Source organism: Pholcus phalangioides, unplaced genomic scaffold (genome assembly GCF_987345545.1).
Source record: "Pholcus phalangioides strain wild (caught in Gottingen) unplaced genomic scaffold, Ppha-v1.0 ptg000008l_1, whole genome shotgun sequence".
Classification (NCBI taxonomy): Eukaryota; Metazoa; Arthropoda; class Arachnida; order Araneae; family Pholcidae; genus Pholcus; species Pholcus phalangioides.
This window is the reverse complement of record NW_028301601.1, coordinates 38222226-38235281: the sequence shown is the minus strand read 5'-3', so window position 1 is coordinate 38235281 and position 13056 is coordinate 38222226. Positions and strand designations below refer to the sequence as shown.

At 35.5% G+C, this 13056-nt stretch overlaps 1 protein-coding gene across 4 annotated transcripts in view; it reads left to right on the top strand.

Annotated features, from left to right (window-relative positions):
* The window catches only part of LOC149084256 (citron Rho-interacting kinase-like), a 115410-nt gene that overhangs the window by 85477 nt on the left and 16877 nt on the right, over window positions 1-13056 (top strand). For all 4 annotated transcript variants that reach the window (XM_089234621.1, XM_089234620.1, XM_089234618.1 and 1 more), the window contains 4 exons: window positions 4544-4834; window positions 5962-6127; window positions 6471-6716; window positions 6950-7058. In XM_089234621.1, coding sequence (XP_089090747.1) covers window positions 4544-4834; window positions 5962-6127; window positions 6471-6716; window positions 6950-7058 — 812 coding nt within the window. The remainder of the gene's footprint in view (window positions 1-4543; window positions 4835-5961; window positions 6128-6470; window positions 6717-6949; window positions 7059-13056) is intronic.

Sequence of the window (13056 nt, the reverse complement as noted above, 5' to 3'; positions counted from 1 at the left end):
AAGGAAGCTTTCTACATGATATTGTACAGACAGATTAGCAAAAAAAGGGAAGCATTATTCACATTCTAATTGAAAATTTATAACTAATAATTATAATTTTAGTGATTTTATCCATCCTCTCTTCTACTGACATACAGAAATAGAGCAAAAATATTTTAAAAAAATTATCAGTATTACATATAATTTGTTCACTGTTTATCATCGTATAAAGCCAACTATAGAAATCCAACTGTATGCATATATTATGAAATACATTATAATAATTATTAATTAAATATTAATTTTTATTAATAAATTTAAAACAGTTACTCTAAGGCCCTCCTCACACGGGAAAACTAAAATCGAGCTCGAGTTGCTTCAACTTGAGAGTTGAGTTGACTAGAACGAGTTGAGTTACCCGTTCTCCCTCACATGGCGCTACTAAAAAAATATTCAAAGCCCGGGAAACTGAGTAAAAACAGCACAGTCTATAGTTTTCCTTCTTATCTTCCGGTACTATCTTGTTAACCGGGTTAGGAAAAATCGAAACAATGAAATAAGAAAAATAATTTCTATTATACGTGAAATTGCTACAGAATTTCAGCTCACAGGTAAATACAAAATTTCATTATTCAAATTGATATCATTTTGAAATGACAATAAAATGGTAAAACTTAGATAATTTTTTAGTATAATTTCATGTTTCATTTGGAAAAAAAATTTGCAATAAAATGTCTGTTTTTCCTCTATAAATGTGCCTTTCAGTACCTATATATGTTGGATTTAATATATTTTTATTGTTTAAAATATTGTCACGCAGAATTTTAAGTAGTTTCATGAGATGAAACAATGAAAGCTGGTTCCGAGAGGCAAAAAATAAACTATAGGCAAAACTGGAGACAAACAACACATGAATTGTTGTTTATTTCAGGGAATGATTTTCCCCGAATACTCCCACACACAGATGTGCGTGTACGTGACCTAGATTACAGACATTCCAAGCAAGGGGGAAAATCGGGGACCATCCCTATGGAACACGTGCTTGTTTAGGTACATGTGAAAGTAGGCAGTATTTTAAAATTTTCTGGAGGTTCTTATCCAGGGCCAACTTAAGAGCATCATGGGCCTCCTCCCCCCAGCCATGTATTTTATTTCTGAGACCCTACTTGGCAAATTCATTTGGTTATTCCTGAAATTTTTTATCAGATCTAATTTTCGTGACGCTCCATCATCTTTTGAATTCCCCCTGGGGGGGAGTGCCCGGGTTGGCCCCATATGTTTACCACAGACCCGTCATCTGGGGAATCAGAGGGCTATTGCCCCCCCCCCCCCCGGCTTTCAAAAATAGACGAAATAATATATGTATATACACACACACACCCATACACTGAGTATATGTTCTTTGCTCCTCTTTCCCCCTGTAACATGACGTCCTCCGGGTCATGTGTTCCTTAATTAATGTCAAGAGTACTTACCTTTAGAGTTCTTAATCTGTTATCTCCTGGGAGAGGTCTCATTGGAGGTTGTTTTCCTTCGTATGTTCTAAATTTTATGTTAACATATGTATTTCGTTTGCCGGCGGATGGCCGCGGACCTCCGTTGGTCAACTTTCCCAATTGTCGTTGGTCGTGTTGGGCGAACCTGGCCAGTTCGCCTGACATGTTGCCAAACGGTAATTTAATGTTTGTACTAATATTTCAAAATTATATGCAAATTATACCGATGTTCTTATTGTTGTGACGTAATATTTTTAATGATGTGACGGAGTATTTCCGCGGTCCAAGTGGACCAAAATACTTGTTCCCCACTAGCGTATATATACAAGTTGTGGTTATTGAACGATCGCATTACATCTCATCACATCTTGTTGCATTTCTCTTCACCTCACTCGTTTAACGAGTTCGTTGTTCCGATGTTATAGTACAGTGGTGCTAATCTTCTAGTCAGGTCTAATGTAACGTGACATCATCTAGCCTTAGGCTTGGAATCGTATCCTATCATGAGTATCTAATTTTATATTTGTCTCGGCTGGTCCGAACTTTTTAATAGTAGCTTTACATAAGAGCAATGGCTTGGTTCTTCTAACGCTAACCGGGTGTTGTCGAAAGGTCTCTACCCAGGGTTCCTGGTCTAGTTGGTATCGCCAACTGTGTGAAATAGATGTGTCGATAATGGCTGTTCTCAACATCTGCCTTATCGCCGCCTGATTCCCGATCTCCAGCTCTTCGGCACCCGCTGGATTGACATTCGACGATCGTCTCTTCTACTGATTCACATCAGTTGCTTCGCCAGACTCTTGGTTCTGATGTTGTGCTAGTTCGAAACAGTGCACCCAGAAATGGGAAACACGGCTCCCAGCCGACTTCACTGATCTCGGGGCCAGTGAGAATCGGCCTCTGATGGGTCTCATCTCTGCGGACATCCACTTCAAAACCGGACTTAGTGTCTCTCTTATAACCACATGCCGAAGTTCCGGACCTTCCCCAGATAAGTGCAATATATGAAAAAGTCTCTGTGATACGATTATATTTTTAATTTAACTTTAAACTAATTTTTTTTAATATCGTTGGAAGATTTCTGAATTAATATTGTAATTGTGTTTAGTTTTTATAATTGAATAAATGTCTTGATTTGAACACTGTTGTCGTCTTATTTCCTCGTGCTGTCAAAAAACTTGAGGATAAAAAATATAATTCGGGAAGTAACAATAAAACGTTACCACCCCCCCCCCCTCGAAAAAAGTTGAAATGACAGTCCTGGTTTACCATTTCATTCAGTGGCGTCAGAGCCAGGTAATTTGTGGCATGGATCCGAGCACCCCAGAATTGATTCAGAAATTAAAATTTTCGATATAAAACTAACGACTAAAAGACGAGCACTCACAGTTTCGAAACAATTCCGACGCCCTTTATTTCATTATAATTTCAAAATAATATCAATTTAAATAAAGAAATCATGTATTTATGTATTTACCTGTGAACTGAAATTCTGTCGAAATTTCATTACATCCTTCCAACTGATAATTTGTTATATATATACTCTGGTTTTCAATATGGGTCCAAACTCGCATGACAAAAATATAAAGCAATACTTAAGGCAGTTTCTTCAACAAAAGTTGGCGGCGACTAGCATGTCAGTTGCCAAGTGACTGAGTCGTGTTCGATATTTCATCGCCAATACGCCAATTTCCTTGTGTGAGGGTATCTAGAGCGATATACGTACTGGTCTTCAGGAAATGGTTTCTCTTATCAGTTGCCGAACTTTAGCTTCCCCATGTGAGGAGGGCCTAAGTATTATTATCCATACATAAAGGCTAATTGTATATACCAGGTTTTTTTATATTTTTGCCAGGGTCTTTACCCGTAAATGCCAATTTTTACCATATCCTGGTAGAAACCCAACCCTGGATGCTAGTGTTATTATTTTAGTTACACAGCTTGGACTATAATCTAGTTTTACATTTGATGAAAATTTTTAGTAGGGTTATTGGGAAGGCTGTCCACTTCTCTCTCTCCTCTGTGTTTAGTCTCTGCTATAAATTATCTGTAAATACATACTGTGCACCATTTATGCATATTATAAATCTTAGAAAGTGTTTTCATAAAAATGTAAGCTTTAATTACACCTGTTAATTAAATTGGATACATCAGTCTTAGTAACTACCACTGTGTTTTTGTTTTCTAAATTTCGGTTTTGGTTATGTGCCAAAATTGAAATTTTTTTTTTTAACAAGCTACTTTGAGATAGCTAGTACAGACCTGCCAACTCTCCGAATTTAGGCTTGAGAACTCTGGATTTTTTATCCTTCCTCCCACTTTCCGGATTTGTTGAAATTTCTCAGGATTTTGGCAAAAAATTTGATTTTACGTGAGCTCTCTCGTTGTCATGACATCAATGACTGCCGTCTTCGTTAGGGAAAACACCCATTAAAAAAGTCTTGGTGACCGCATTTAAGCAACTGGCAAAGACGTGACTTTGTTTACTTAGCATTTATCAGCAATCCTTTATCAGGGGCATGACCTTGGTTGCTGAAGTTCCTGTATAATCGTTATTGTATTCCATTTACAGCCGTGTGGTAAACACAAGTTTTTTTCGTCAGCAGCTTTGTATTTTGAAGTTTTTAATTATTTCCTCTGATTAAATATGTCTTCAGAAAGAAAATATAAAACTTTAAGCTATATAAAGCTTTTAAGAGTTCATATACCCAAGATTATCAATCACTAATAGCATCCACGAAAGGAAACTTATGTTTTATGAACAGTATATGTAGATGTGATTTCTCTATTCTGCATGGAAAGACTGACATGGAATTATATTCTGCTCAGGGGCAATGCAGAACCTGCCTTGGGGGAAAATGGAACTTTTTCTTGATTGAAAAAAAATCCATTTTTTTTTTTTTTTTGATAGTCTGAGTGCCGGGGAAGGTGGGGGGGGGGGTACCCCCCTTCAAGAGAATCTCCGGATTTCTGGATTCCAAAAGTTGGCACGTCTGCCAGTGTTAATTTTCAGAAAATAAAAAAAATATGATTAATGAAAAAATTGATTTTCTTTCTTGATATTCTAGTGAACCAAAGACCTCATCAAGTAATTTCGTCACAGAAAAACTCTGTTTCTGTGCCAATGTCTCCAGCTTCACGTGCAGTTCATTCTGCTCTTACGTCTTCACCTACTGAGAGTGGAAGCAGAGGAAGCCCTTTGAATGTTACTCATGATATGGCTAACAAGTTTATGAAACGACAGGGCATGAAGCACAGAATCCCACATCGATTCACTGAGACTTTGTGTATGAGAGGTTCCAAATGTGCAGCTTGCTTAGATTCCATTCATTTTGGAAGACCAGCTGCAAAATGTCAAGGTTATCAGTTTCTAATCACAATTTAATTTCCTATATAATAACATACTATTCACACAGTATCATCTATGTAAGAAGAAAAGTTTAAAATCACCAGCACTTTATTTTATTTTTTCTAATTCAATCTGTTACATTCTTTATGGCAACTCATCGGTTAGATAGTGATAGAAACTGAGAGACACAGACAGGCTGTGTTACACTAGGTGATGTAAGCACATTGTCCCAGGGAACTTGGGTGCCTCAAGGAAACCAACTGGTTTGACAGAACCATTTTCGAAGTTAGCGGAATCTTCTTGTTCAGTAGTAGATGTTGTTGGATGTCTTGCTTCCTTTCTGTACATCACACTTGTCTGACCATTTTTTATCTTCTAAATTCACTTGCATGCAGTTCTATGTGGTAAAACACTGTCCCTCATATTAAGTTTAAGCTGCCTATGAATTTCAGCCCCTGATACACCTTTTGTCGAGAAAAATTATATCACTGCTCTTTGTTTCGCTTTGATGCACACTGCTAGTGGAGCACCCATGAAAACACTGGAACAGAAGCAAGAAAATGACTATCAGCATCAAACTTTGATAACATAATCACCTTTGATAACATGCATGTTTAGAGTATCAACTCTAAACATGCATGCATGCACAGAACGTAATGTATTAAACCTAAGGATGTCCTATGACAAAACCACAAAATTGTTGACTTTCCTATGTAGTTTTCAATAAAACATAAATTATTTAAATTCTTAATTTTCTGTGTTATCAGAGATTGTAGGTTTTTCAGCAGGTAAAAGAAAATTTTGAGTAATGAAAGCTTTTTAAGCTGTACAAAGCTCAAAATATCTGGAATTTCTGTTTATAGTTTGTTTTAATTAACACTTGAAAAAGTTGTATAATGTGCATTGAGTCTGACTTTTTTGCTAGTAATAACAGATTTTCTCAACACATATTTGTTATTTTTTTTTGTACTTAATCATTTAGCTTTTAGTTTATTAATACTAATTTGTGAACAAATGTAAAGAATGAATTTTCTACTTTATGAAAAAAATTTCTTTAGTATGGAATCAGAATCCAAATTTTGATTTGGACTAACTTCCTGGAAATTAATTTTTTTTTTTCTCTTTCAATGTTCATAGAGTGTGCAGTTCTGTGCCATACAAGATGTGCCTCTTCTCTGCCAAACACATGTGGTTTACCATCTGGGTTCATTCAGCATTTTAAAAGTGCATTCCATGAGCATTCTGATACGGTTGATTCCTCATCATCAGATGCTAAACTTGAAGGCTGGGTTAGAGTGCCAAAGTGAGCAATAGTAGTACATTTATGTTCTAAATTGAATGTAGCATGGTTATATTATTATGGTATGAATGGTTGTCACAGATTAGCCTTTGAGTTTTTAACTAATTATGGTCATGAAATAATTGTTGCTACACTATTTGGTGTCCAGCAATGAAATTTAATGTTGTCATTTGCCACGCTCTAGTTTAACAAGCAACCTAAAGATAAGCTAGGAAAGGAATTAAAGAACTGTAGAAAATGATAATATGTAAACCTATATATATGAATGTGTAAATAGAATTATTTGTTGTGTTGTGAAAATAACGTTAATTTTTCTCACTAAGAGTTTTCATGACAAATATTTTAGGAGCAATAAGCAAGGTTGGGAACGTCGATATGTTTGTATTGTGGAATCGGTTCTCTATCTCTTTGAAGATTCCGCTATCCAAGATCCCAAAAAAGCTGTTGATAGCCTTGATTTTGCTGCTAGAGGAGGAGAAATAATTGTTTTGAGTGCCGTTTCTCCCACAGAGCTACAGAATGCTGCAAAATCAGATTTACCTTTCCTGCTGAAAGTTGAATATCGACCCCATACAACATGCTGGCCTTCAAGGTAATATTTGATTAATCATTAAGCATTAAAATTTATTTGTTAATAGTTTCATTTATTAATTGCTGCTTGCTAATTATATTTCATGCTGTTCTGCATATTCTGCCATGCACACCAATTTTCATCTATGCTGTTATATGGCTATTACCATTGAAGTTTGCTAGTGCCACCATAATTTTATTTCTCTTGTATGACTCTTATTTTTCATTTTGTTAATATTTAGTATATAATTCTAGGTGTTTGTATTTAATGGCTGACAGTTTCACTGACAAACAAATGTGGGTATCCAATTTGGAATCTTTGGCTGAAAAATACAGACGACTTGATTACAGTTCATCTATGAATGTGAGTAGTCGTAAAAATGGTATTCTGAGTAGTAAAATTACCATTGCATCAATATCATAAGATTTATTTTGGAATAATGTGATCTTGGCCGTGGTATAATTTTGCTCCAAATACCCAAAAAAATTAAATGTGTGAAACTTTATTACATATATATAAATTGTTGATGCAAATCAGTTTTTTTTTCAAGAAAGTCTGAAATATGCAAGCTTTCACTGTGTAGGCTTAGAAGATTAGATTTTTCAAGATAAAGAGCTGCGCTGCAGTGAAATTATCACTAAAGGAAGTGATAGTTTTACTGGTTCTCTTTGTCCTGAACTGGCTTACCAGAAATGCTCTTGTATCAAGATTATATGCAGCTTTTCCACCAAAACCTTTTTCTTCTACAGAACCTTGGCTGTACTATGGCTATGATAGTGACAGTTTTAATGTTATGTGGTCACTTGAAAATACTGAGAGTTAAAAAAAGTTCAACTTTTATAATCATAACTTTCGGGAAGAAAATTATATTTTTTATTACCTTACCTTTATATAAGCTGCATGAGTCAGTATAAAATGGGGTCTCATCTAATGGGGGTCAAATACTGACTCTAAATGGGGTCAGTATAAATTGGCACTCATCCAGAGAAGAACAAAAAAACAAAAACCCTTTAATTGCTCGCTGTAAACTACACGAATTGATGCTCATCCAGAGAACAACAACCAAAAAAACAAACCCTTTAATCGCTGTTTCCAGCTATTTTTTTCCAATATATATATATATATATACTGGTTTGGTTTATTTTCACAAAAAATTCAATCTGAGTAAATCTGTTTTCACTCCCTATTTTTAACTGATTTGTGATTGCTCCATGTATTTTATTTTCCAGAATCTTTAACAGATTTTCAGTCTCTTGTTTTGCTTCCAAGTTTTCTATTATTCATTTTCTACTATTCATTCTCTTGATGTACCATTTCCTTTTACGCCATTCACCAGCATGTTTAGTGTTCAATGGAAAATGGTTTCCAGCTTCTCATTTACTAAAATTACTTTGTCTAAACCATGGTCGTTGTTGGCTTGAAAGGTATTTGATGTAAGATTCCAGCAAAGCTTATTTAGGCAGACAAGCAGAGGTCAAAGAAAATTCACAAAACTTTTCTTTGGGCAGGTGGTAGACACTGATAATGAAAATAATAAGGTAACAAGTTATCATCCCTCGGGGCTACATTGACCATTTTTGTCGCATCATTATCGTATTCTGCGTACCAGGGCTATTGTATTGGGATCTACAGTTTATGGCCGATTCCACAAGGGCTTCTAGGGGCTTTTACATCTAGGAATGTGGTTTGCCTAGGTCGTTATTTTCTATGCACAAGCGGGTCACAATTTTTTCACAGATTCCTTTATTAAAAAAATATAATAGCCCTTGTGCAATCATCTGAAGGAGCAGGGAAGGCGTGAGACAAAATTCTCAGTTGAGCAAGACATCATTTTGGTGCCTCTTTGGCATATAAGCCGCATGAGTAAAATTATCTGGGGGAAACACAGATTTGTATATTTTCCATGTGTAATATGGTGAGAGATAACATAGGCAGTTTTGTCATTAAAGCTCTTATCCTGGGTTAACATTCACTTACTTCATAAACTTATACGTATTTATTGTATACTGAGTTGTGTTCCAGCTAGATGAAATGAATCAGAAATTACAATAGTTTCTGAAAATTATTCCGTCCAATACAGTCATAGTTTGAAATTTACAGAAAATTTTTTTATTTTCATTCTAATTTTTGATTTAGAAGATAGGTGGGAACACTTGAACACATAACAAACACAACACTTATATGAATTATCTTTTCTTTCCTTTAAAACCAACCACGACCATGGTCTAGACCAGCAGTTCTCAACCTTTTTTTACTCGCGGAGCTCTTTTAAGTAAAAAAATTCTATGGCTGAGCCCCATAGGCCAATTTTTTAATTATTCATCAAAGTTATTGGTTTATTTTCACTATTTAAAAATATTTATAATTATTTTTTAAAATTTTACTAGTTTTTTTTTCTTTTCCGCCAGCAGCCGCAGAGCCCCTGGAGAGAGCACAAGGAGCTCCAAGGGCTCAGCGGAGTGCCAGTTGAGAACCGCTGGTCTAGACAAAGTAATTTTAATTAATGCGCAACTGGAAACCATTTTCCCTTGAAAACTAAACATGCCGGCAGGAATGCAAGAGCTGCGCCGAATCCCTGCGCATTTGCGTCAATTCTTGTTTGTGGTTCGCGAAGGTACCGCTAATGCACGTAATACGTCAAATACCCGGAATTTAGGAAAAAGAAGCATGAAAATTTTGTTCACGGGACGCGTTCTTTCCGAGATGAGGAAAAAGATATGGAAGGGAAACTTCAATTTTTTTCACTTCTCACCATCTACCACAATCCCGTCATCTCATGACTTGGAAAGTAGTACTACTTTGAAGTAGTCCAATAACGGTCCCGTACCGTTATTGGTATTACCCGCGGGCTATCAAAGTCCCTGAATGAATATGCCGAATTTTCCGATTTCGAAGAGCGTTTTTTCTCCTGAGGGTTATATTCTGAAAATAACGACAATTTCTCCGCTACCAACCTGCGTTCAAAAACAGCGTATCTACGGCGTAAATTCGCTTCATTTCCCGCAAGATTGCACCCTCGCCTTTGCGAAGAATCAAAGAGGGACATTGGTTTACTCGTTTAAATTACCGAAATTTTTCATTGATCGTTGGGAAAAAACGGGATCTGTAAAAACTCCAGCTAAAATATCCATAGTTTCACAATTTCACATCGCGAAAATCCGTATTTGGCGAACAGGGCCCGGCTCGAGGAAAAAAAATCTCTACCCATGCAGAACCTATTTTTGGTTGACAAAGCTTTTTTCACCCTTTCAACTCCATTTGGCACCTCTCCTAGAGCAGTGCCCAATATGGCAGCACGGTCCGCCCCTGCATTGGTGGGGGAGGGGCATGCTCTTAACAATAATCAAAGGAAAGAGTTTATACTAGGAGCTTGCTCATATTATATATACATAACTTCTGTGAGATACCAATTATATATAAATGTCCTACCTTTCCAAAACATGTTGATGGAGAGAATTAAATATTTGCACCCTCTCTTGTTTTTGCACTCCCTCTTGTGCATTGCTGGGATTGTACATTACTCCTTCACGTATTACTAGGATGTTGTTTAACATTGCATCGCCAACAGAACTATCAATTATGAGTGATGAATGGGTTGCACCACAATGCAAAGAATTACAAGAAGTGAAATCAGTTCAGAGAATAGATAGATATTGGACAGACATATTGAAACTTTGTAACCTTGAAAGCAGCACAAAGTTCAAAATTTTGCCAGTTTTGGTGAAGGCTTTTTTATCTTTAGAACATAGTAATGCAGACAGTGAAAGAGAGTTCAATGTTAACAAAAGTGTGTTTGAACAGCGAAGAATCTGTCCATCCAACGCTTTAAAAGAATAAGACACACAAAATCGTATGTTCAATGCTATGAAAAATTCGAAAAAACTTCTGAAAGCTACTCGTGATTCGTATAGAAAATATTGTAAGAGGCTTCAGGTTGAGAAAAAGAGCAGAAAAAAACATTTTTAATTTATTAACATGCTATTATGTTGAGAAATCGTTTAAGTAAATAAGGTATTTATATTTTTCTCATTTTTTGCATTTCTCTTTTAAATTTAATCATTTCTTTAAATTCTGTGAGAAGCTAACTTTTCTCACGGAAACCCTTATTATATTCTACATGCACTTTTTTTTTTGCCATATCAGGATGAATAAGATTTTGGTGTTCAAGCAGCAGAAATTCTTGCTGCCTAGGTTTTCAGTATGCATGGTGCTTAATTTGAAAAGAGTCTAATAATTTTTCTTCGACATTTCAGTAATTCATGTTTTAGTAGTGACAGATAAGATACTTCAGAAAAAATTTAAATAGGCTTTAATTTGTGAAGGAAATTTATTTAGAATTTATTCGTTCCAACCATTTTTGGTGAAACTTTTGGCATTTCACGGAAAAATTACTCCTTATATTGCAGATACAGTTAGTTTTTAGTTCTGCTCCATTTTCAAAATTTCTGCTCCAAAATGAATGAGGGACGCTTGCACCCCTGTGCCGGTGAATGGCATAAAAGAAATGGCATATCAAGAGAATGAATAGTAGAAAACTTTGATGTAAAACAAGATTGAAAATCTGTTAGATACTGGAAAATAAAACACATGGAGCAATCACAAACCTGTTACAAATAGGGAGGGAAAATATATGTACTCAGATTGAATTTTTTGTGAAAATAAAATCATTCTCTTGAATTTCTAATAGTTTTATTGGGTAAATTGGTAAAATTGAAATGAGTAAATTCTGAAATTCTGGTAACAGAAGCAAGATCAAACATGTATTCAAAAATGTTTTAAACTGAAGAAAAAAAAAAAGCACTACTTTTTAGACTTCAGTGTCAATGGCAAAAATAAGAAAAATAGTTACTTTTCTTATGAGTTTCAAGCCTCTCCTTTAGTGATTTTTTTTTTTTAAATTAGTGATTATCAAGTCTACAAGCTAAATCTAAAAACACATTTTCAAATCATTTTTTAAATCCGAAATACCATGTGCTTTGTCTGTCATTTGTTGATATTGTAGAGAATGTAGAAATATAAATATCAAGAAGTCTCAAAATTTTTTTCTGATCTAAAAATTAAAAAAATAAATGAAAATATTTCTTCTAGAGGAAATCTCTATGCATTTTGTGCCTTAGGGAAACAGGGGATGGGACACCCCTTCTTCCGAGCTAAGATAACACTGTTTTTTGAAGTAAAAAGTAATCCTGTGTATGCTGCTGTATATATGCATATAAAAACGGTGTATTTTATTTACTGCCAAAATTTTAAAATGCTACAAAACTGATAAATGCTGCTACAAAAACAACATTTTTGCTGCTACAGAAATCAATTTCATTTTCCACCCCCTAGAGTAGGGAATCATTAATATAGATCAGTGGTTCTCAACCGGGGGCCCTAGGATATTCCAGGGGGGCCACGGATGAAAATCTTGCAAAAGGGGAACCACGGCTACTGATACGGGGGCCACGAAGAAATTTGTGACATTAAATTTTTTTAGTCACTCTGACTAAAAAAAATTTAATTTCAAACAAAATGTGCATAGAATATCTTTTTCGTAATTTTCCCCCATTCAAGTAACATTAACATGAGGAAGAAAGAAATAAAAAAAAGTGGTTCATGTAATCTCAGTGGTTTTACGACTTGGGGGTGATAGTAGGCACTGACACAAACTATAGAAGAGGTTTAAGCAAAATGGAATAACTGTAAAGACAGAAAATTGTGTGTGTTCAGACTTTTCATTCAAAGAGGGCTGCCATGAAGAAAACAAAGATTTGTTGACCATTCATTGACATTCTTTTGAGTGCTGGTAGTAAATGTAATCCAAGAAGTAGATGGGTGAAAAATGAAAGCTTGTAAAAAACCCATCGTTTTCATGCAATTACAGACGGATAGCCATCTAGTTTAGCACAAAGCTATCTTAAGCCAGCACTGAGTGGTCTGATAGGGAATATATTTATAAAAATAGAATAGATAATGATTACTCTGGGGTATTTTTTATGAATTTTGAAAGGGGGTGCCAATCCATTGCCTCTGCTGAAAAGAAATAAAGTCGAATTCAGTTACAACGAACTCCAAGAGATCAAATCATACATGGGGAAAAATACCCGTGAAATTTAAAAATTTTTAAAACCAGATTGCTGTGTGATAATGTATTGGGACAGGGGCGGCTTAAGCGAGGGTGCACCCGGGTAGCAGGTTGTAAGGGGCGGCAGCGTAGACTTTACACAACAACAAAGACAAGACAACAAAGACAAGGCACAAGACAACAAAACTTAACACAGTAAAAAAATTCATGACATCATGCTTTTGAGTCCTACTATACCTCAACAACGGACACGTTGAGAAAATACACAAGGCCTCTGATCGTAATGCCAGAAAC